Source organism: Chlorocebus sabaeus, chromosome 5 (assembly GCF_047675955.1).
Source record: "Chlorocebus sabaeus isolate Y175 chromosome 5, mChlSab1.0.hap1, whole genome shotgun sequence".
In the NCBI taxonomy this organism is placed as follows: Eukaryota; Metazoa; Chordata; class Mammalia; order Primates; family Cercopithecidae; genus Chlorocebus; species Chlorocebus sabaeus.
The window spans coordinates 65,260,008-65,283,355 of NC_132908.1; the positions used below are offsets into that span (position 1 = coordinate 65,260,008).

General features: G+C 46.2%; 1 protein-coding gene and 2 non-coding genes across 6 annotated transcripts in view; 1 reads left to right on the forward strand and 2 right to left on the reverse strand.

Moving 5' to 3' along the window:
* The first annotated feature begins 34 nt into the window (after window positions 1–34).
* PRMT7 (protein arginine methyltransferase 7) overlaps window positions 35–23,348 on the forward strand; it is a 46,714-nt gene continuing 23,400 nt past the window's right edge. For 2 of the 4 annotated variants that reach the window (XM_038007976.2, XM_007993852.3), the window contains exons 1-5: window positions 35–137; window positions 4,502–4,679; window positions 9,912–9,948; window positions 13,123–13,272; window positions 17,440–17,548. In XM_038007976.2, the coding sequence (XP_037863904.1) occupies window positions 4,585–4,679; window positions 9,912–9,948; window positions 13,123–13,272; window positions 17,440–17,548 (391 nt within the window). In that variant the 5' untranslated portion in view covers window positions 35–137; window positions 4,502–4,584. Of the gene's footprint in view, window positions 138–4,501; window positions 4,680–9,911; window positions 9,949–11,837; window positions 11,958–13,122; window positions 13,273–17,439; window positions 17,549–23,348 lie in introns of those variants that run through there. The other 2 variants (XM_007993853.3, XM_007993858.3) reach the window with 2 other exon arrangements.
* On the reverse strand, window positions 2,269–2,371 carry LOC119627783 (small nucleolar RNA U13). Its single transcript, XR_005244015.1, has one exon. It is a non-coding gene; the product is annotated as a small nucleolar RNA U13 (small nucleolar RNA).
* On the reverse strand, window positions 17,762–17,904 carry LOC119627799 (U4 spliceosomal RNA). Its single transcript, XR_005244026.1, has one exon. It is a non-coding gene; the product is annotated as a U4 spliceosomal RNA (small nuclear RNA).

Here is a 23,348-nt window from a genome sequence, read left to right on the forward strand (position 1 = left end):
TCTGCCTTGAGACCCGCCCCCCGCCCCCCGCCCCCCGCCCCCCGCACGCTCCTCGGCGCAGATAGATCCCGCCCCGCGTGCTGGACGCGGCAAAATGGTGGTAGCAGAGGAGGCGAGCGAAGGGTTTTCCGCGGCAGGTGAGGCGCTGGGTATGCGGGGAAGGTGGGGTCGCTTTGGGGTTCAGGGTGCAGCCAGCATCATGTCCTTAGCACCAGGGCTTCGGCAGAGGAGCCTGGCATGGGCGTACTTGGACTCCGGGGACCTTTCTAGAGTCCGCGTGGGGCAGCTCGGAGCACCCTGGCCTGCAGGAGAGCGGGGTTCCAGGCTGGCCCCGGCTCTGCAGTCCAGCCGGGTGCCTGCCGCTCGCGGGGCTGGGTCGCAGTACTGGTGCCTGGCGCCTCCCCTTAGAGACCGCAGTAGCTCCAACCATCGCATCCCTAACTGGGCCACGAGTTCTCTGATTGACCTGCTGATGTCTTCCCCGCTCACTGTGTTCTGAGTAATTGGAGAGTCATGTATTCACTACATGCCAGCCAGAGTGGTCCTGTAAAAGCGTACGTCCAGTGTAGATATGCTTCTGCTTAAAGCTCTTGAGTGGCTCCCACTGCTTTTGGAACAAGATCCAAACGCCTTTCCAAAGTCGACAAGGCCCAGCTTGATTGAGCAGAAGATGTGATAGGAGATGAGGAGTGGGGACTTCTGCAAAAGTGCTTCGGTCGCTCAGGCTTTTGGCACATTTTGCTTGTGCACCTAGTTCTTTCTACCTTAGGGCCTTTTCTTGGGAAATTTGGGGTAAGGATTCCTGACCTGTAAAAACTGTTCCCCAACTTTTATCCTGGTCTGTCTTGTAGATCTCAAATGCTGCCTTCCTCAAAGAGTCCTTCTGTAACCTTGGTTTTCTCTTTCTACAACGCTCTGTGTATTTCTTGCATTCATGTAGTCTGTAATTTGTATTACTCTCATTAGTCTAAGCTCTTGGAGGGCAAGGGTTTTCTCTAGCTTGTGGTCGTGGCTCCAGTCCCTAATATAGTGCCTGGCACGTAGAAGGTATTCAATCAATTTTGTTATTTTATTTTTTCGAGACAGAGCCTCACTCTGCTGCCTAGGCTGAGTGCAGTGGTGTGATCAAGGCGCACTGCAGCCTTGACCTCCTGGGCTCAAGCGATCGTCTCACCTCAGCCTCCAGAGTAGCTGGGACTACAGGCATGCGCCACTATACTCGGCTAATTTTTAATTTTAGTGTATGTATATTTAATGTATACATATATATTTTCAAGACAGGGTCTCACTCTGTCACCCAGGCTGGAGTTAAGTGGCGCCATCTCGGCTCACTGCAACCTCCACCTCCGGGGCTCAAGTGATTCTCCTACCTCAGCCTCCCGAGTAACTGGGACTACAGGCACAGGTCACCGCGCCCGGCTAATTTTTAAAAAAAATTTTTTTGTAGAGAACAGGGTCTCACTATGTTGCGCAGGCTGGTCTGGAACTCCCAGATCCGATATCCTTGCGCCTCGGCTTCCCAAAGTGCTGGGATCACAGGTGTGAGCCACCACACCCTAGCAAACACATTTTGAATGAATGTTAAGGACCATCTGCTTTGCAGTTTGACGGGTAATACAATTAGGGCTTGGCATGGTGGTTTCTATTTCCTCCTTGTAAATGGCCATGCGAGTTTACAACTCTTGGAGAATGAGGAGGGGGTCAGAGAATATCTCCTGAATCTGTAGTGTAGACTTCTTCTGGGAGAGGACAAATAATAATGGATGAGGGCATTTAGCCAGAGAAGGTGTGTAGTGGCCCAGCAGAAGAGGTTCGTGCCTTCATAAAATTGTTAACACAAGACATGGTTCCAGGTTTGTTTGTTTTTTTTGAGATACAGTCTTGCTCTGTTGCCCAGGCTGGAGTGCAGTGGCGTGATCTTGTCTCACTGCAACCTCCACCTCCCAGGTTTAAGCAATTCTCCTGCCTCAGCCTCCCAAGTAGCAGGGATTGTGGGCACCTGCCACCACGCCCACTAATTTTTTAAATTTTTAGTAGAGATGGGATTTTGCCGTGTTGGCCAGACTGATCTCAAACTCCTGACCTCAGGTGATCCACCTGCCTTGGTCTCCCAAAGTGCTGGGATTATAGGCGTGAGTCACCGCGCCTGGGCTCTTCCAGGTTTTGAAAACACTGTGGTCCTGGTGTTCGACTCAGCAACATCACAGACAGGAAAGCAATCCTATGGATTAAAGTTCTTTACTATATGGTTTTTTTTTTTCCCCTCCACTTCAGATAGGTAACGTGCCAGTGTAGTAAAGGTTTGAGGGGAGGCACGTCTGACACAGGCGCATGAACATCCAGTCATCACGCTTGTGAATTACAAAAGGATCACTCTTAACCTTTAACTTCAGAATTGATTCCACGTGGACCACAGGATTAGTATTTCAGGACTCTACCATGTGGAGCCTATTGACAATGTTTGACACCTGGTCCAGTTTTACTTCACCAAACTGATTGATTTAATGTGCGTGATTGTCCAAGCCTTTCTAATTGGATGAAATGCCTTCTCCCTCCACATACCCCACCTTCTCCTCGTGCCTCAGCTGAGTCCACCTTTTAAGCCTTCCCTGAACATTCAGCCAGATATGGCCATTTCTTTCTCTACTCTAGCATTTGTTGGACACAGTTTTCCAATGCACATTACAGATTCTGATAGTTCTAGATATTCTATCTGTAAAATAAGTGTTAGTACGAGATAAAGTGGATTATAGCAATGCTGTTAAACTGCTGGTTGCAACCCATTGATGGGTCCTGACCAGCAAGTAAAAGTGCAGCTGCGTGCTGTGGTGCATGCTGGTAGTCTAGCTACTTGGGAGGCTGATGTAGGAGGACCTTGAGTCCGGGAGTTCAAGGCTGTAGAGTATAATGATCATGCCTGTGAATAGCCACTGCACTACAGCCTGGACATCGGGGAGATCCCATCTCTTAAAAACAGCAGAAATGAAATAGAGCGTATCAGAGGGCCTTGTTCGTAGGAAGTCAGTATTGTTTCGTGGAACTTTTAGTTACATGCGTATATGCAGGTGTGTGTATTGAGGCTCATTGTAAAGTATATTTCTTACTGGGGTTATCAGAAAGTTTGAAAGCCATTAGACTGGGGATAGGTATGCTGGGATTTTAAAAGCAGAGTTTTACCTGGACAGATTGTCTACTTTGAACCTGACTGTCTGACTGAGTTTGTTCAGGGAAGGTTGTTTCTAATCTATTTGCTTTTTGTTTGTTTGTTTGTTTTGGGGACGGAGTCTTACTCTCTCGCCCAGGCTGGAGTACGGTGGCATGGTCTCGGCTCGCTGCAACCTCTGCCTCCCGGGTTCAAGCGATTCTCCTGCCTCAGCCTCCTGAGTAGCTGGGATTACAGATGTGCACCACCATGCCTGGCTAATTTTTGTAGTTTTAGTAGAGACGGGGGTTTTACCATGTTGGCCAGGCTGGTCTGGAACTCCTGACCTCAGGTGATCCACCTGCTTTGGCCTCCCAAAGTGCTGGGATTATAGGTGTGAGCCACCGAGCCCGACCTGTTTCTCATCTATTTGTGTAAGAATTCCATGTTTACTTACTAGTAAACTTTTTTACTTGCTAGTATTAGCTGGGAGTAGGGCACTCACTTGTAGTTCGAGCTACTGGAGAGGCTGAGGCAGGAGGAATGCTTGAGCCCAGGAGTTTGAGTACAGCCTGGGCAACATAACGAGACCCCATCTTAAAAATAAGAAGAATGGTAATATCATGAACATTTATGTTCCCACCACCCAATTTAAGAAAAAGAACAATACTTTTGAAGTCTGCTGTGTACCCCTCCTTGATCCCATCTCTCCCTTCTCTTTTAGAAGTGAACTGTCCTGATTCCCTGCTATGCTTTTTAGTGTGATTCCTGAAGAATGTATCATTCCATTTTGCATAGCTATAAATTTCATAGCAATGGAGTCGTATTGCATGTGTTGTGTGATTTGCTGTTTTTGCTCATCATTATATTCCTGGCGTTATCCATTTTTAGGTTTATGTGTTGCTGTGGTTTATTGTTTAGGTGAAAGTTTTCCCGGTTTGACTTGCTCTATCTTCATATTTTTCCTTAAGCTAAGGGTTCAGGATACAAAGGCAGTATTGGTGGTACTTCTTTACCAGCACCCCATCTCTTCTCCTCCTAGCCTTGAGGGCTGCACCTAGATGAACCTGTGAGGCTCATTTGACCCTTTTGGAAGCACTGAAGCCTGCTGAAGTTTCTGGACATCTGTATAAATCTGTTGTAGTTTTTAAAATGTTATATGCTGGATATAAAACCAAGTAACTCCTGCTGGAAACATTTACAATATTGATTAACAAATACTGTCAGTGGCTTTGACATTTTTGTCAGTTTCTTGATTGTCTCCCCTCCCCCCCTCCACATTTTGGGGCATTATGCTGTTAATAGATTTTTTTCTGTTCGTTTGTTTATACACCTCCTGTTTCCTTCTGATGTTAATAGGTTTCTGACAGTCAGACTTGTCCACAAGAACTCAACTGGCAAGGCTGCTTTTCTGTGCTAAAACTGGGGAGCTGGTGGGCACCATGAAGATCTTCTGCAGTCGGGCCAATCCGACTACGGGGTCTGTGGAGTGGCTGGAGGAGGATGAACACTATGATTACCACCAGGAGATTGCAAGGTACTGGCTTGGTTTATAGCAGGCTGCAGCTGGGTGGGGCACTGATCTCAAAGCAGATGCCTTGGGATCCAGTCTGAGCGTGGGCTAGACTGTCACCCAGTGCTTATGATGAGTGCTGGTGTTGGTGCTGAGCAGGTCTGCTCAGCCAGGTAGGTATATGTGGCAGTTAGGCAAAGTTATGCTTGTTTGGAGTGTCAGACATTATGTAGCAGCCTTAGCAGAGCCTCAGCATCTGTTTAGTGGAGCAAAGAAAACCCAAGCCTCTGTAGTGTTGATGAAGTTGAATCATTTACTTGCCTTACTGAAATGATGACAATGTTCATCATATGGTTAAATTCTTTTGAATGAAAAAAAGTGAGATTTTTTTTTTTTCCCTTAGAAGAAATATTTAAAAGTATGTGAGTTGTTGGCCAGGCACAGTGGCTCATGCCTGTAATTCTAGCACTTTGGAGGCTGAGGTGGGCAGATCACCTGAGATCAGGAGTTTGAGACCAGCCTGACCAACATGGAGAAACCTAGTCTCTACTAAAAATACAAAATTAGCCGAGCATTATGGCTCATGCCTGTGATCCCAGCTTACTTGGGAGGCCGAGGCAGGAGAATTGCTTGAACCTGGGAGGCAGAGGTTGTGTTGAGACAAGATCGCTCCATTGCACTCCAGCCTGGGCAACAAGAGCAAAACTCTGTCTCAAAAAAAAAGTATGTGAGTTGTTATGTAGCAATCGTTAAGTGCATTCGGTGTGGCAGCATTGTGCTAAGGCTGTGGATACCAGATGAGGAAGATCCCGTTCTCATCTTCAAGGACCATGCAGTTTTGTGGAAGAGACGGGCACATAAAAAAAAGCACAAAGGCCGGCACGGTGGCTCACGCCTGTAATGCTAGCACTTTGGGATCACTTGAGGGTAAGCAGTTCGAGACCAGCCTGGCCAACATAGTGAAACCCCGTCTCTACACAAAAAAGTTAGCTGGGAGTGGTGGTGGGTGCCTGTAACTCCTAGCTACTTGGGAGGCTGAGGCAGGAAAATCACTTGAACTCGAGAGGTGCAGGTTGCAATGAGCCGAGGTTGTGCCACTGCACTCCAGCCTGGGTAACAGAGTGAGATTCTGTCTCAAAAAAAAAAAAAAAATTACAGCACAGTGAGATAAAGGCACAAAAGGTCATGGAAGCAATAAAAACCAGCTGGACTTGGGGTGGGAGGTAATGTTTGAATAATTTCTCAGTTCTAAAGGAAGAGAAGCTGAAGTCTGAGCTGTAGGGATTACATGTAAGCTTTCAGATGAGCCAGTTTGTGACTGGGTGCAGTGGCCCACACCTGTAGTCCCAGCTACTTGGGAGGCCAAGGCAGGAGGATTGCTTGTGCCCACGAGTTCAAGTCCAGCCTGGGCAACATAGTAAAACCCTGTCTCACAAACAGAAAAGACCAAAAACAGGCCGGGCACTGTGGCTCACGCCTGTAATCCCGGCACTTTGGGAGGCCAAGGTGAGCGGATCACCTGAGGTCGGGAGTTCGAGAACAGCCTGACCAACATGGAGAAACCCAGTCTCTACTAAAAATACAAAATTAGCTGGGCGTGGTGGCACACGCCTATAATCCCAGCTGCTCGGGAGGCTGAGGCAGGAGAATCACTCTGCCTCGGGGAGGCAGAGGTTGCCGTGAGCTGAGATCACACCATTGCACTCCAGCCTGGGCAACAAGAGCGAAACTCTGTCTCAAAAAAAAAAAAAAAAAAAAACCCACAAAAAAACACAGATGGGCTAGTTTGGGGAGCACCTAGCAGTTCAGCGTGTCTGGAGTGTGGTGCAAAAGTACTATGGTAAGAGAGGCTGCCAAAAGCATAGGCGGGGTCATTTTGTAAAGGATGGTAGCAAAATGCAGGAAGAGGAACACGAGCTCTGCCACTTCTCTACTCTCTCGGCCAAGTTATTTCTCTGAGCCTTAATCTAACAATATATACTTCAATATGATAATACATTATCTCACAGTGTAATACAATTATCTTAGAATTGTTTGATGATTAAGTGTAATACAGTGTCTGGTGCAGAATTAGGGCTTAAATTTTTTTTTTTTTTTTTTTTTTTTTTTGAGACGGAATCTTGCTCTGTCACCCAGGCTGGAGTGCAGTGGTGTGATTGCGGCTCACTGCAAGCTCCGCCTCCCAGGTGCATGCCATTCTCCTGCCTCAGCCTCCCGAGTAGCTGGGACTACAGGCGCCTGCCTCCATGCCCGGCTAATTATTTTGTATTTTTAATAGAGACGGGGTTTCACTGTGTTAACCAGGATGGTCTCCGTCTCCTGACCTCATGATCCGCCTACCTCGGCCTCCGAAAGTCCTGGGATTACAGGTGTGAGCCACTGCACCTGGCCAGGGCTTAAAATATTTCTAAACATTTTGGACATTTTCTTGTTTTGTTGTTGAGACGGAGTCTTGCTCTGTTGCCCGGGCTGGAGTGCAGTGGCGCAATCTCGGCTTCTTGCAATCTCTGCCTCCCAGGTTCAAGCGATTCTCTTGCCTCAGCCTCCTAGGTAGCTGGGATTACAGGCACCTGCCACCACACTTGGCTAATTTTTGCATTTTTAGTAGAGATGGGAGTTTCACCTGTTGGCCAGCCTAGTCTTGACCTCCTGACCTCAGGTGATCCACCTGCTTCTGCCTCCCACAGTGTTGGGATTACAGGTGTGAGCCACTGCAGCTGACCTGGACATGATTTTCTAAGTGATATATTAAACAGGAGAGAAAGAGGATTGGATTGCATTTTGGAGCACTCACTGAGAGCAGTATGGAGAGGAGAGCATTTGGGGATATTGCAGTCCCCGAGCTGCATAGTCCCAGAGGAGACAGCTCGGGGGAGCTTGAGTTTGGTAACTCACTGCATATGATGGAGGGAGAGAGAAGATTCAAGAAGTACCACGACTTCTGGTTAGAATGACAAAGTGGATGGGACTGCAAGGGAGAACCCAGGAGGAATGGGTGGCGTGGGGGAGAGGAACACGATGGAGATCAGGCGTTTAAGTTTGGACATCCACGTAGAGATGCCAGTGGCAGGTAGAATTTTGGGTCTGGAGACAGAATTTCTAGTTGTTAGAATTGAAACTGGGAGAGGTTGCTGTCTCTCAAGGGGGTTTGAAATGCGAAAGGTAGAGGGTTGAAGAAGGAATCTCGGAATTGCTGAGGAGGCAAAAGGAGAAGGGCAAGGGAGATGACCAGCGTGGAAAGGAAGAAAGAAGGAGTGTCTAGCAGGGTCAGAGGCACTGGGAAGTCCCAGATCCTGATGACTGACATCAGCTGCAGGAGTGAGCTGGTGGCGGTTACCGAGAGTGATGTCAGTGGAATGGTGGGCAGCAAGTGTGTGAAGAGACCAGGAAGGTGGTGAGTGAGATGCTTTTTAAATAGTGAGCAGAGGTAGAAATGACTACATTTCAGTTAAGCATCCATAGCTGGCTTCAGATATAAAACCTTTACGTGCCATTAAAAAAAAAAAAATCCCCCTTCTTTCAGTGCACCGCTCCTCAAAGTGTGGAATGTGGACCGCCTGTGACACAATTGCCTGGAGCACGTTAGCCCAGCCTTCTCAATGAGAGAGAGTGTGTGTGGGGGGCGGGGGGCGGGGGGCTCTGCATTTAAAGTAAGCTTTCTGGTGATTCTGGTGTTGACCCAAGGCTGGAGGGCCTTTGTTTTAGTGTGAGCTCCTTAGCTGTCCCCTAGAATTCCCAGAAAGCATGGGAGGGCCTGCCTAGTTTTGGGTGCTCATCCCGACCCCGCCTGAGTTTCAATGTGTGAATTACTGCAATAGGAAATATGGAGACGTGACTCTCCTCCCCTTAGAACGGTATTGGTGAACTCTTAGTTTTCCCTGATGATGTTAAGTGAACATACCCAGTGGGGTACCTGTCACATATACAGTGGGTGTATGTGAGTGCTTCTCTTTCCCCAGCTGCTCTCCCTAATATTACATCAATGGTTATCCCCAGGCACGAGGTTAGGTCAAGTATTAGGAAGACTGATTCAGAGTTTTTCCTGAGGAGGAAAATGTGTAGCATATAACAAGATCAGGATGCTAGTGGCTGTGGAATTACTGTGACAGGGCTAACTGCTGAGACCAGCTCAGTAATGGAGACCCTAACCCAGCGGTGCTAGAGGAGTTAAAGACACACACACAAATATAGGGTGTGGAGTGGGAATCGGGGCTGACAGCCTTCAGAGCTGAGAGCCACAAACAGTTTTACCTACTCGTTTATTGACAGCAAGCCAGTGATAAACATTGTTCCTATAGATTATAGATTAAAACAGGGAAACAAAGGGGTGGTTCTGGCTAGTTATCTGCAGCAGGCACATGTCCTTGAGGCACAGACCGCTCATGCTATTGTTTGTAGTTGAGGAACACCTTAAGCGAAAACCGCCCTGGGTGGGCCAGGTGTTCCTTGTCCTCATTCCGGTAAACCCACAACCTTCAGTGTGGGTATCACAGCCATCAAGAGCATGTCACAGTGCTGCAGAGATTTTGTTAATGGCCAGTTTTGGGGCCTGTTCCCAACAGCTAACTACTGAAGCATTTTTAGGTCTGAGAACATCTTTCTCTGAGACTTCTTTCTGCAGCACTAGAGAACAACAACTTAAAACTCTATTAAAGTGGCCAGGTACAGGGACGGATGCTTGTAGTTCTGCTGAGGCAAGAGGATCTCTTGAGCTAAGGAGTTCAAGACTGCAGTGCCCAATGATTGAGACTGTTCATAGCCATTACACTCCAGCATGGGTGACATAGCGAGACCCTGTTTTTAAAAATAAAAAAATAGGCCAGGAGCGGTGGCTCACACCTGTAATCCCAGCACTTTAGGAGGCCGAGGCTGGCAGATCATTCGAGGTCAGGAGTTCAAGACCAGCCTGGCCAACATGGTGAAACCCCATCTCTAATGAAAATACAAAAATTAGCCAGGCATGGTGGTGAGTGCCTGTAATCCCAGCTACCTGGGAGGCTGAGGCATGAGAATCGCTTGAACTTGGGAGGCAGATGTTGCAGTGAGCCGAGATCGTGCCACTGCACTCCAGCCTGGGTAATAGGGTGAGACCCTTTCCCCCCCCAAAAAAAATAAAAATAAAAGACAACAAAAAATAGTTTAAAATAGATGACACGTTTGTTCTATCTGTTTAGGAATGTGTTTATATATGTGAATACTCTTGTGTGTTGATGTGTATTATGCAAAGGTTGCTGACCTGTCTTTTTTGTCTTTTAGGTCCTCCTATGCAGATATGCTACATGACAAAGACAGAGTAAGTGTAAAAGAAAACTATTATCTTGATGTGGGGTGTTTTGAAGTCTTGGATTACAAGAAGGTTAAAAATCCCTGGGGGTCATGATGTTAAATGACACTGAGAGGCAGTATGGTGTAGTGGTCAGGAGATCTGTTGAGAGGCTGGGTCCTGCTTCTGGCTCTGTTTTTTTTGTTGTTGTTGTTTAATCTCCCAGCTTTATCGAGATGAAAATTGTTTATGGTGTACAATGTGATGAATATATGTGTATGGTGTGAAGTGATTAAATCAAGCTAATTAACATATCTACCACCTCATACTTTTTTGTGTGTGGTGAGAACATTTAAGATCTACTCGCTTAGTAATTTTTCAGTGTACATTATTAACTATAGTTCACCATGCCATGCAGCAGATATCCAGAACTTATTCATCCTGTCTAACTGAAACATCAGATCCTTTCCCTCAGCAGGTACCATTCTCTGGCTTTCTATGAGTTCAACTTTTTTTTTTTTTTTTTGGAGACAGAGTCTTACTGTCACCCAGGCTAGAGTGCAGTGGCGAGATCTCAGCTCACTGCAACCTCAGTCTTCTGGGTTCAAACGATTCTCCTGTCTCAACCTGCCTAATAGCTGGGATTACAGGTGCGTGCCACGACACCTGGCCCTCACTGTAGTTTTAATTGCCGTTTTTAATTTTAATTTTATTTTTTTGAGACAGGGCCTCTGTTGCCCAGTGCAGTGGTGTGATCTTGGCTTCACTGCAGCCTTGACTTCCCGGGCTTAAGTAAGCCCCCAACCTCAGCCTCCCCAGTAGCTGGGACTACAGGCACGCCACCACGCCCGGCTAATTTTTATATGTTTTGTAGAGATGGAGTTTCGCCGTATTGCCCAGGCTGGTCTTGAACTCCTGAGGTCAAGTGATCCACCCGCCTCGGCCTCCCAAAGTGCTGGGATTATGGGCATGAGCCACCGCGTCCGGCCATCAAATACCTTTTCACGTGCTTATTTACCATGCGTATATCTTTGGCATAGTCTAGGGTTGTGAACATAGGTGTGATTCTTGATAGACACTGCCACATTGCCTTCAAAAAGGGTTCCAGTTTCACTGTAGAATCTTCAAAACTGGGTCATTAAAAAGTGACAGCTAATTTAATGGCATCGTTAAAGTGAAGGCTGTGCCATCCCTGGTTTACAATTGAGGACACGGTTCATCAATTTTTTTTAACTTAAAAATAAATAAAACAAGGCCTGGCATGGTGAGTCATACCTGTAATCCCAGCACTTTGGGAGGCCGAGGTGGGCGGATCATGAGGTCAGGAGATCGAGACCATCCTGGCTAACACGGTGAAACCCCATCTTGACTAAAAGTACAAAAAAAAATTAGCCAGGCATGGTGGTGAGCAGGGCCTGTAGTCCCAGCTACTTGGGAGGCTGAGGCAGAACGGTGTGAACCCGGGAGGCGGAGCTTGCAGGGAGCAGAGATCCTGCCACTGCACTCCAGCCTGGGTGACAGAGGGAGACTCCGTCTCAAAAAAAAAAAAAAAAAAAATTGTGGTAAAAACACGTAACATAAACGTACCATACTGATGGTATCCAAGACATAAATGCATGTACTTTAACAGTGAAATAGTTCTATAAGATATTTCTGTGAAAAATATTTCACCCAGACTAAACATTTTTGTGCTTTACCTCAGAGGCAACGTCATTTCTTCTTCTTTTTTTTTTTTTTTTTTTTTTTTTTTAAAATGAGAATGAGTCTCCCTCTGTTGCCAGGCTGGAGTGCAGTGGTGCGATCTCAGCTCACTGCAACCTCCACCTCCCGAGTTCAAGTGATTCTCTTGCCTCAGCCTGCCGAGTAGCTGGGCTTACAGGCGTGTGCCACCACTCCCGGCTAATTTTTTGTATCTTTAGTAGAGACGGGGTTTCACCATGTTGACCAGGCTGGTCTCCAACTCCTGACCTCAGGGGATCCACCTGCCTCAGCCTCCCAAAGTGCTGGGATTACAGTTGTGAGTCACCGCACCATGCCTGGTAATTCTAAAGAATATTCAGTTCTAGATATTTTCTAATTCCTGTCTGATTTAGTCTTTTGCCTATCTTAGAAGTGTGTTTCTTAATGTTCGAAAATTTTTTTTTCTTTAGTTGTGTTTCTGATACTAAGATTTCTAACTTGTTTTGCATTGTGGTCAGAGAATATCGCCCTTCTGATGCCAGTTCTGTATTAGCTGTCTACTGTTATTTAACAAATTACCTTAAATTTTAATAGCCTCTTAATATTTCTTACTAATTTGGCAGGTCTTCAGTCTATTTAAAAGATTTGCACATATTTTTTCCATCATCTTTAGCTATTTTCAACAGAAGGGTCACTGTTCCTATTGAGTCAGACTGTTATAGATGAAAGATGTATCTGTTTACATTACTAAAGACCAGAACTAAAAATCTTCATGATGCAGAGAGGTTATTTTCTGATGGGGAAAATACTTTTTAGTCAAGCTTTCTGAGTTAAGAGTCGGTAAAGGAAAATAGAAGCCACGTTACATATGCAACAGAGGGACTTTAACGCAAGGAGCTGGTTACCCAGCTGTGGGAGGGCTAGAAAGCAAATGGGAACGCTGAGTAACCTAGCAGTAGAGACTGCAGGGAACAGTTACCTTGCCTAGGACTGAGAAACTAAGTGAGAAGATTAGGGTTTCCAGAAGCCACAAGCATTGAGGAGAGATCCTGTGGACCACTGTCCAAGTACGGCTGCAGCTCTGAGGGACCCAAGGAGCTGGTTATGGGATCACTGGGAGAAGCTGGAGTCTGCAATTAACTGCCCCTACCGAGAGGACCCTGATGAGAGCAGCAGCATGCAGAAAGGAGCAAGCCTACTCTGTCCTCCTGCCTTCCAGTCGCCCTCTTGGTCCTCCTCTTGGCTGTACCTAACAGTTGGAAAAAGGAGAACATGGTTTACAGGGCTCTGGCATCACTTAGTAGAGGATAGAAGAGTGAGTGAGGAGCAGAGATAGTCGCTTAATAAAGGGCAAGGGGCTGACTCACAAGGCCTGCCCAACTCAGCCAGCGCTGTTCCGCCAGGGGCCAGAAAGGCCACAGGGCCCTGACTTGCACGGCCGCTGCCAGCTGTGACTCTAGAACTTTGCAAAGCACCTTTCCACTGACAATAACTGGCAGTAAGTGACGGCCATGTCTTCCTTAGAATGTAAAATACTACCAAGGTATCCGGGCTGCCGTGAGCAGGGTGAAGGACAGAGGACAGAAGGCCTTGGTTCTCGACATTGGCACTGGCACGGGACTCTTGTCAATGATGGCGGTCACAGCAGGTGCCGACTTCTGCTATGCCATTGAGGTAAGCCACCCCCTTCAGGTGTGTGTTCTGCGTCTTGCATGGGAAATCTCCTATGCTCTTGGACTTTACCTATCTGTTCCTTCACAAACATTTGTGGAGTGCTCGCTCTGTGCCAAGCACAGAGTGTATAGAGATGAGTCAGACACAATTCCTTCCTCCAGTGGCTAGTTTTCTCCTCTGGCAGCCTAGGCTGCACATCAGAATCACTAGGAGCCTTGGAAAATACTTACAGGCTGGGCACAGTGGCTCACATCTATAATCCTAGCACTTTGGATGGCTGAGGCAAGAGAATTCCTTGAGCCCAGGAGTTTGAGACCAGCCTGGGCAACTTGTGAGATCCCGTCTCCACAGAAAAACTTTTAAATATTAGCTGGGCATAGTGGCACGTGCCTGTGTTCCAGCTATTTTTGAGGCTGAGCCCAGAAAGTCAAGGCTGCAGTGAGCCACGATTTGGACTTTATGTGAGAAAGCAAAAAATTACTTCTACCGTGTTTAAGCCAGTTATTGTGGGACTTTGTTGTTTCCAATGAATCAGTATATGAACTCAGTTTTGTAGGGGAAAGTATTTAAATACATGCCCCCACACCACCGCACTCCAGCCTGGGTGACAGAGTGAGACTTTATCTCAAAAAAATCAAAACAAAACAAAGTCTAGGCACAGCGTCTCACCCCTGTAATCCCAGCACTTTGGGAGGCCAAGGCGAGTGGATCATGAGGTCAGGAATTCAAGACCAGCCTGACCAACATGGTGAAACCCCATCTCTACTAAAAATATAAAAATTAGCTGGGCGTGGTCGTGCACACCTGTAATCCCAGCTACTTAAGAGGCTGAGGCAGGAGAATCGCTTGAACCCAGGAGGCAGAGGTTACAGTGAGCCAAGATCGTGCCACTGCACTCCAGCCTGGGTGACAGAGTGAGACTCCATCTCAAAACAGAGCAAAGCAATCTTATGCCTAGTCCCCACCCCTAACAGATTTTGATTTAACTTTTCCTTGGTGAGGCCTGAGCCTTGGGACTTTGGAATGTGCGGCAAGGTTGAGGACCACTACCTTCAGTGTCCCTGCAGAGCCAGCTCTCTTATGTTTACCAATTTGTCATCTCTTTAATAAAACATGGAGCAGCTTGAGCCCACAGAGCGAGAAAAATTAAAAACCAAAATTAAAAATTAAACGTTATTTTTCTCCAACAAATTATATTATTGTAGGAAAGTTGGCAAATACCAAATAAAAATAGTATGTTGACTCAAAGTTAAGTACCGTTAACATTTTTATGTATATTCTTCTGAGTTTTTGGGGCAGGCAGGGAGCATGATATAAATACTTTCCCTACAAAACTGGGTTCCTGTAGTGATTGAGTTGGAAATAAAGCCTCAAAATTACAGTTTTTTAAATATATTATATAAATTATATAAATAATTATAGTTTTTTGCTTTCTTTTTAGTGGCGTGATCTCTACTCACTGCAACCTCCGCCTCCTGGGTTCAAGCAGTTCTTTTGTCTCAGCCTCCCAAATAGCTGGGATTACAGGTGTGTACCACTGCACCTGGCTAATTTTTGTATTTTTAGTAGAGATAGGGTTTTACCATGTTGGCCAGGCTGATCTTGAACCCCTGACCTTAGGTGATCCTCCCACCTTGGCCTCCCAAAGTGCTGGGATTACAGGTGTGAACCACCATGCCCTGCCTTGTTTCTTTTTTAAAAGGAAGAATAACTTTCACAGGAATTTCTGTTATAGCAAACCTCTGCTTGGGTACCATTGGCTAGAATGAGGTTAAATCTCATTCAGGGATTCAGTTACTCTTAGCTCAGACAAGTGCACCACTGCAAAGGTCAGTTCCCCACGCTGTACCCTCACCTGATTTCAGGGGAGAGGGAGGACAGAGTGGATGTCGGGAAGTCATCTTCAGTGTCCACTCCTGGTAGTGTTTTGGGTGAGATCCTGAGCGGCTGAGGAGAAGGAGGTGTGAAGGTACCAGCCTGCAGGTTCAGGGAGAGGTGACTGATGAGTCAGAAGGCAGCAGGGATGAGGGACGACACTGGCTTTGGATATTGTCAGGGTAGAGGCAAAGTGATTGGTGAGAACCAGGGTTTAAGGCCCTCAAACCACATCTAAAAACATCAAGGCAAATCCTAGAAATTATTTGAAATAGATGATGAAGATTTTTCTAGCAGAACATATGTGTGTATTCCACGTAAGTACCGCACGCTAATCAATTGTGAAACTGGAGCTGCTCACGTATGTACTTGTACTCTTTACGAAAGGATACAGCATCTGTCCCTCGATTGTAGTCAAAAACATAGGTATTCATGGTAGAAAATGTGGGAAATACAGAAAAGGATTTTGAAAACATGAAAATCTTATCAGGATCAGTCTCGTTATCATTTTGTTGTTTCCACTCCGTGTGAGGGGCCACATGTGAGTCTGTTTGTTTTACGTGCTAGAGCTCTTGGGGCTGTGGAATCTAAACTGGATAAATTGAAAACAAAGAGTTGGAGGTGCTTATTTATGTTCAGGGAGACGAAGAGTTCAGGAAAGATTTCTGTACTGGGGATTCATGCTGCCCTGGGAAGTGGGGTTTGATTTGGCAGGTGGGGCTGGGACAGGGAAGGCTCAGGCTTGCCTAGTGATCATGAGATCAGTGTGGCTGGAGCGTTGGTTGTTGGGGGAAAGGGGAAGGAAGGCTGGGAAGGTAAGGGAGGGCCTCCAAAGCAGTAGTTCCTCCTTATCTATGGTTTCACTTTTCGTGATTTCAGTTATCTGTGGTCAACTGAGGTCCAAAAATATTAAATGGAGCCAGATGCGGTGGCTCAGCCTGCAATCCCAGTACTTTGGGTAGCTGAAACAGGTGGAACCCTTGAGTCCCAGAGTTGGAGACCAGCCTGGGCAACATGGTGAAACCTCGCCTCTACAAAAAGTTGCTGGGCATGGTGGTCTATGCCTGTAATCCCAGCTACTCGGGAGGTTGAGGTGGGAGTTTGCCTGAGCCTGGGAGGTGGAAGCTGCGGTGAACTGTGATCATGCCACTGCACTCCAGCCTGGACAACAGAGCGAGACCCTTCTCAAAAAAAGAAAATTAAATGGAAAATTCCAGAAATTATTTGTAAGTTGTAAATTGTGTGCCATTCTGAGTATTATTATGTAATTGTTCTATTTTTAGTTATTAATCTCTTATTGTGCCTAATTTTTAAATTAAACCTGGTCATAGGTAAGCTTGGAGGCTGGAGCAGTTCCACCATGAATGCTAATCCTCCACGCTGACTTCTGACCAACCCCAGCTTCAGGAATGCCTCTAAAATTTCCACTCTCATGCACTTTGATGTAAATCCTGCCCTCAGGTCAGAATAACTTTGATGTTATCATAAATACATACTTGCCATAAATCCTGCCCTTAGTCAAATTTGCTGTGGTATGTAAGTCCTGCGTCTGAGCCATAACAGTGTGGGGGCCCAGTGTCTCACTGCCCGAGACAAGGCTTATGTTTGTACATTCCTATAAAATGTGTCTTTCTGAGAAGCTGGATTTGCCAGTCTCTTTCCTCAACCTCTCAGCTCCCATGACCTCTTGGGGTAGGTTTACATAGAGCTGCCCACCACGGAACAGTATGTGTGTATGCGTAGCAAAAAAAAAAATTAAGGTATATATAGGGGTCAGTACTATCTGAGGTTTCAAGCATCCACCAAGGGTCTTAAAATATATCCCCCATGGACAAGAGGCACTGCTGCACTGTAAGAAAATGTAGGCTGTGTTCTGCCAACAGTGGGGATTTGGGACAATTTTGAGCCTAGACGATGACCTGCTTACTCACACCTGCAGTCTTGCTCTCCTCTGGAGGGCACAGCACATCTCCCAGGTTTACAAGGCAAATCCCTTTCCTGGCTTTTTGGCGTCCCCTTGGTGTGGCACTGACACCTACTGCTCTTGATAAGTAGTGCAGCCTCCTTGGGATCCCCGGCAACCCCGCTGTGCCTGGCACGGAATGGGAGGCCCTAACCACAAGTTAAAGCCAGCTGACTCTCAGCCCTTTTTCATGATGCATATTTGGGGAGTAAAGTATTTGAGTTACGTATCTTAGGACCAGAATCAAGCAATAGATTGCTCACCTTAAAGGTCAGACTACTGTTTAATTTATTGCTCACTTTTCCTTGGGTTTTGGCTCTGTTTTCTAGGTTTTCAAGCCTATGGCTGATGCCGCTGGGAAGATTGTGGAGAAAAATGGCTTTAGTGATAAGATTATGGTTATCAACAAGCATTCCACCGAGGTGACTGTAGGTCCAGGTGAGATCTACACATCCTGTGTTGAAAGCTTTGCTTGCCCTTGTGTAAGAGAGGAAAAGGGTTATTCCAGTTACCTGGAACAAATGCAGGTCAGAGCATAGAAATGGGGCCTCTCTGTGTGGAGCTCCCTTCAATAAGGACTTGGTTTCTCTTGATGTTTATTTTCCTGCTAGTTAAAACTAGCCGGCAAGGAGTAGACTAGAGCTAGTCAGGTCCAGCAGTGGAGACGCAAACAAAGCCTGCATTTGCTTTAAGCAAGTTGGAATTCTTATGGGGCTCAACTCTAGAGTTTCAACTACCAATAATCATGCCTTGGATAAACCTCATTGGCTATGATACTGCCACTGTGCAAAGCTCAACTCTGAGTTTCATCAGGTAGAGAGTACTTAGTTCTGACATCCTGCCTCTGCATACGACATGAACGATTTTCCTGTATTACATTGTCTCTTAAGGTTTCCAGAATATGTGTATGTACACATACGCACACATATATATATATTATATATTTTTTATATATATATATATATATATATTTTTTTTTTTTTTTTTTTGAGACAGAATCTCACTGTGTCACCCAGGCTGTGTTGCAATGGTGCAGTCTTGGCTCACTGCATCCTCCACCTCCCAGGTTCAAGTGATTCTCCTGCCTCAGCCTCCCAGGTAGCTGGGATTACAGGTGCCTGCCACCATGCCTGGCTAATTTTTGTATTTTTAGTAGAGACAGGGTTTCACCATGTTGGCCAGGCTGGTCTTTAACTACTGACCTTTTTTTTTTTTTTTTTTTTTTGAGACGGAGTCTTGCTCTGTAGCCCGGGCTGGACTGCAGTGGCCGGATCTCAGCTCATTGCAAGCTCCGCCTCCCGGGTTTACGCCATTCTCCTGCCTCAGCCTCCGGAGTAGCTGGGACTACAGGCGCCCGCCACCTCGCCCGGCTAGTTTTTTGTATTTTTAGTAGAGACGGGGTTTCACCGTGTTAGCCAGGATGGTCTCGATCTCCTGACCTCGTGATCCGCCCGTCTCGGCCTCCCAAAGTGCTGGGATTACAGGCTTGAGCCACCGCGCCCGGCCTAACTACTGACCTTAAGTTATCCATCTGCCTCAGCCTCCCAAAGTGCTGGAATTACAGGCTTGAGCCACCGCGCCCAGCCCAGAATATTTTTTTATAGTCTAGAACTTTGTTTCAGTCATTGAAAATTTCACATGCCACTGACACTTAGAAAACATAGTTGAAAGATTTGCAAAGGAAAAACTTCCGTGGTGAAGTTATAGAGAACACCATGGGTTTTTTCTAATTTTTTGTGGCGATAGGGTCTTACTATGTTGCTCAGGCTGAACTCTAACTCTTATGCTAAAGTGATCCTCCCATCTCAGCCACGCAAGTATCTGGGACTACAGGTGTGCACCACTGCGCCTGACTTTTTCTCCACGGTTTTGAAGAATGCAGTATCATTCTGAATTGAAGCTTCTACCTAAGGTCAACATTATTCTCCCATTTAACAATTTTTTTTTTTTAAATGGAGAATCTGAAACATGTACAAAAGAAGTAGATACTATCTTATGTATTTATTTGAGACAGAGTCTCACTCTTGTTGTCCAGGCTGGAGTACAATGGCAGGATCTCAGCTCACTACAACCTCTGCCTCCCATGTTCAGGCGATTCTCCTGCCTCAGCCTCCCGAGTAGCTGGGATATACCACCATGCCCAGCTAATTTTTGTATTTTTAGTGGAGACGAGGTTTCACCATGTTGGCCAGGCTAGTCTCGAACTCCCGACCTCAGGTGACCTGCCTGCCTTGGCCTCTGAAAGTGCTGGGATTACAGATGTGAACCACCTCGCCCGGCCTTTTTTATCTTTAAAACATACAAACAAGTTTACAAGTCATTCCATTTACAATCAACATTATTGAAGTATGATTTACATTAAATGAATATCCATTTTCATTAGTTTGATGAGTTTCGACAAATATAAACACACTTGTAACCACCACCACCATGATTAAGGTAATAGAATATCTTCATCGTGCTCAAAGAGATTCTTCATGACCCTTTCTAGTCAGTCCCCCCATATCCTGGTCCTAGGCATCCACTCATAGACTTCTTCATTGTAGATTAGATTTGCTTCTCTAGGATTTCAAGGAAGTGGAATCATAGAAGTGTGGACTCTTGTGTGTGTGTTCTCTTTTATATAGCGTGATGCTGATAAGGCTCTTCCACACCGTTCGTGTCTTGGGGTTTCGTTCTTTTGTATTACCGAGCAGCACTCTATTAGATGAACCATAGCTTGTTTATCCCTCCACCTGTTGATGGACAGGGATTTCTTGGATGGGTCTTTAGATTCACTGATCTTTTTTTTGCAGTGTCTAATATGCTGTTAATGTTAAGTATATCTAGTAAACTCTTCATTTCTCTTTTTCTTTTTTTCTTTTTTTTTTTTTTTTTGGAGACAGGGTCTTGACCTGTCCCCCAGGCTGGAGTGCAGAGGTGTGAGCACAGCTCATTGCAGCCTTGACCTCCTGGGCTCAAGCAGTCCTCCTGCTTCAGCCTCCTGTGTAGCTGGGACCACAGGCTCATGCCACCATGCCTGGCTAGCCTAAAAAAATTTTTTTTGGTAGAGATGGGATCTCAGTTTGTTGTCTAAGCTGGTCTCAAACTCCTGGGCTCAAGCAATTCTCCCACCTTCCAAAGTCCTAGGATTACAGGTGTGAGCTGCTGTGCCTGGTCTCATTTTTGATACTGTATTTTTTATCTCTGAAAGTTAACCACTTGATTATTTTTCATAACTTCCATTTTTTCTCATGTTCATAGTTTCCTGTAAGCACATTTATTTTAGCTTTTCGAACATCTTATCTTCTGTTCCCACCATCTTTGTTTTTTCTGGGTTTGTTCTCTTGACTCATTTTTATCCCTGTTCTGGGTCACATTTTCCTTCTTCACATGTCTAATCATTTTTGTTTGGATGCTGTGGCTATTGGGATTTCCCCATTGTTGAGTGCTAGACTTTATTTTTGCTTTTTAAACTTTGGCATGCAGTTGGGTTACTTGCAGTTCAGATTGATCCTTTCAGGGCTTGTTTAAGCTTTCTTTGGGGCAGGGTTAGAGTAGCTTTAAGTTAGGCCTTTTCAACAATAGCGTTGTGACATTTTGGCATTCTCCAACTAAGTGACATTTTGATAATTCTTTGTTGTGGACCCTGTCCTTCGCATTGTAGGTTGTTTGCGGCATCCCTGGCCTCTTTCCAGTGGATGTCAGTAGCACTCCCTCCTCCCACCATTCTTGCCAACCAAAGATGTCTCCAGATTGCCACATGTCTTCCTTGGTCTCGAGTGTGTAAAATTATCACCTGTTGAGAACCACTGCTCTAAGGCTATTTAGCCAGACAGTTACTGCAACCTTTCTGGGGTGTCTCCTGAGAGCTCCTAGGTGTTCAGCAGGGATTCCATTGTCTGACTGATCAGAACTTGAATGTTTCCCAGGCCTCTGAGAGTTCTGGAGATTGTTATCGCTCATGCACCCTTTGCTCGGCTTTACAGAGTGTTACCCTCTGTGTGTGTGAATGTATTAACACAGACCCTAGAGGACCCCTGTGCAGCATTCTGAAGGCTTTTTTTCTGTGTAACTTCCTCTCTGATTCTCTGCCTGGCAAGTTCCAGCTGCTTCCATTCCCTGAACTTATTTCCTGTCTGTTTAACTCAGCAAGACTGCTGTGCTCTGCGTGACCTCTTACCCTGTACTGTGGTCTGGAAAGGGTCTCCTGGCTGATAGCCAGAGCAGGGTAAGGGTTACTTGGTTTGTTTCCCTTCTTAGGGAGCAAACTGTGTTGCCTCTTGCTCAACATCTGAAAACACTTGTTTCTTACATTTTGTCCAGTTTTCTAGTTGATAACAGCAGGAGGGTAACCTTGATCCCCCTTACTCCACTATGGCAAGAGTGGAGATTGATTTATATTTTTTTGAGACAATCTCACTTTGTTGCCTAGGCTGGAGTGTGGTGCTGTGAACACAGTTCACTGCAGCCTCGACTTCCTGGGCTCAAGTGATCCTCCTGCCTCAGCCTCCTGAGTAGCTGGGACCGCAGGCAGACGCCACTACACCCAACTAGTTTTTTTTGTTTTTTTAAAATTTTTATTAGAAACTAAGTCTGTAGCTGGGTGTGGTGGCTCATGCCTGTAATCCCAGCACTTTGGGAGGCCAAGGCAGGCAGATCACCTGAGGTTGGGAGTTCGCAACCAGCCTGACCAACATGGAGAAACCCTGTCTCTACTAAAAATACAAAATTAGCCAGGCGTGGTGGCGCTTGCCTGTAATCCCAGCTACTTGGGAGGCTGAGGCCGGAGAATTGCTTGAATCTGGGAGGCAAAGGTTGCAGTAAGCCGAGATTGCGCTATGGCACTCCAGCCTGGGCAACAAGAGCAAAACTCTGTCTCAAAAAAAAGAAAAGAAAAACTAGGTCTCGCTTTGTTGCCCAGGTTGGTCTTGAGCGCCAGGCTTTGAGCAGTCCTCCTGCCTCGGCCTCCCAAAGTGCTGGGATTACAGATGGGAGCCACTGCATCTGCCGAGATCGTTTATTCTTGAAAATCCATCCATTTTGATGGCAAGGTTGGCCGTGCAGTGTGCTGACTCTGCCTCCAGGCAGCATTGTTCACACGCACCTCAGCTTAGGCCAGACCCCACATATGATTTCTTATTTTAAAAAAAAAAAATTTTTTTTTTTTTTTAGAGGGAGTGGCTCTGTTGCCCAGGCTGGAGTACAGTGGCATGACCTTGGCTCACTGCAACCTCCACCTCCTGGATTCAAGTGATCCTTCCACCTCAGCCTCCTAGGTAGCTGATATTACAGGCATGCACCACCACCCGGCTAAGTTTTGTATTTTTAGTAGAGATGGGGTTTCACTGTGTTGGCCAGGCTGGTCTTGAACTCCTGACCTCAAGCAATCCGCCTGCTTCAGCCTCCCAAAATGCTGGGATTACAGGCGTGGACCACCACGCCTGGCCAATTTCTTAATACTTTTTCTTCATAACACTTACCACTGCAGTCATTAAATCATTATGTAGTTATGTATTTAATGTCTGTACCCCACCCAGCTGAGGCATCCTGAGGTCATGCACTGCGTGGGTTGTATTAACTATTCCATTCTGTTATTTGCTGAGGGCCTGTCATGTAAAGGAGTTCAGTTATTTTTGTTAAGTGAGTAGATCGTCAGTCGTGCTTCATCCATAATCCCTTGTAAATGCGACTTTGTTTCCGATCCTGTAGCGTGATAAGTGACTTCCTCATTGCCAGGTTGGGTGGCCTTTCCTCTGCTTTTCCTCTCTAATCACTGTGGCTTTGGTACTTCTGCCATTCCTTCCTTCTTGAAACTCTCCCTGGACCTTAGTGACATCTCTTCATCTTGGTTCTCCTGTGTTGCTTTCTTTCTGCTCCAAATGTGTGCTTTCCAAGGTTCTGCTCTCAGCCCTTTTTAAAAGTGGCATCTGAAGTGTCCTGTTCCCCAGAGCTGGATTACGTGCTGAGGCTTGCGGAGAGCCAACCCAGGAAGCAGCGTGTGTTCATCCGTCTGTTTCGTTCATTTGGTAAGGGCTTAGGAAGCTCCTGGGGTGGCTGCCTGCTTCTTGAGACAGTCTCACTGTATTGCCCAAGATGGAGTGTGGTGGGGCAGTCTCAGCTCAGTACAGCTTCTGCCTCCTGGGTTCAGGCAATTCTCATGCCTCAGCCTCCTGAGTAACTGGGACTACAGGCACGTGCTGCCACACCTGGCTAATTTTTGTATTTTTAGTAGAGACAAGGTTTCACCACATTGGCC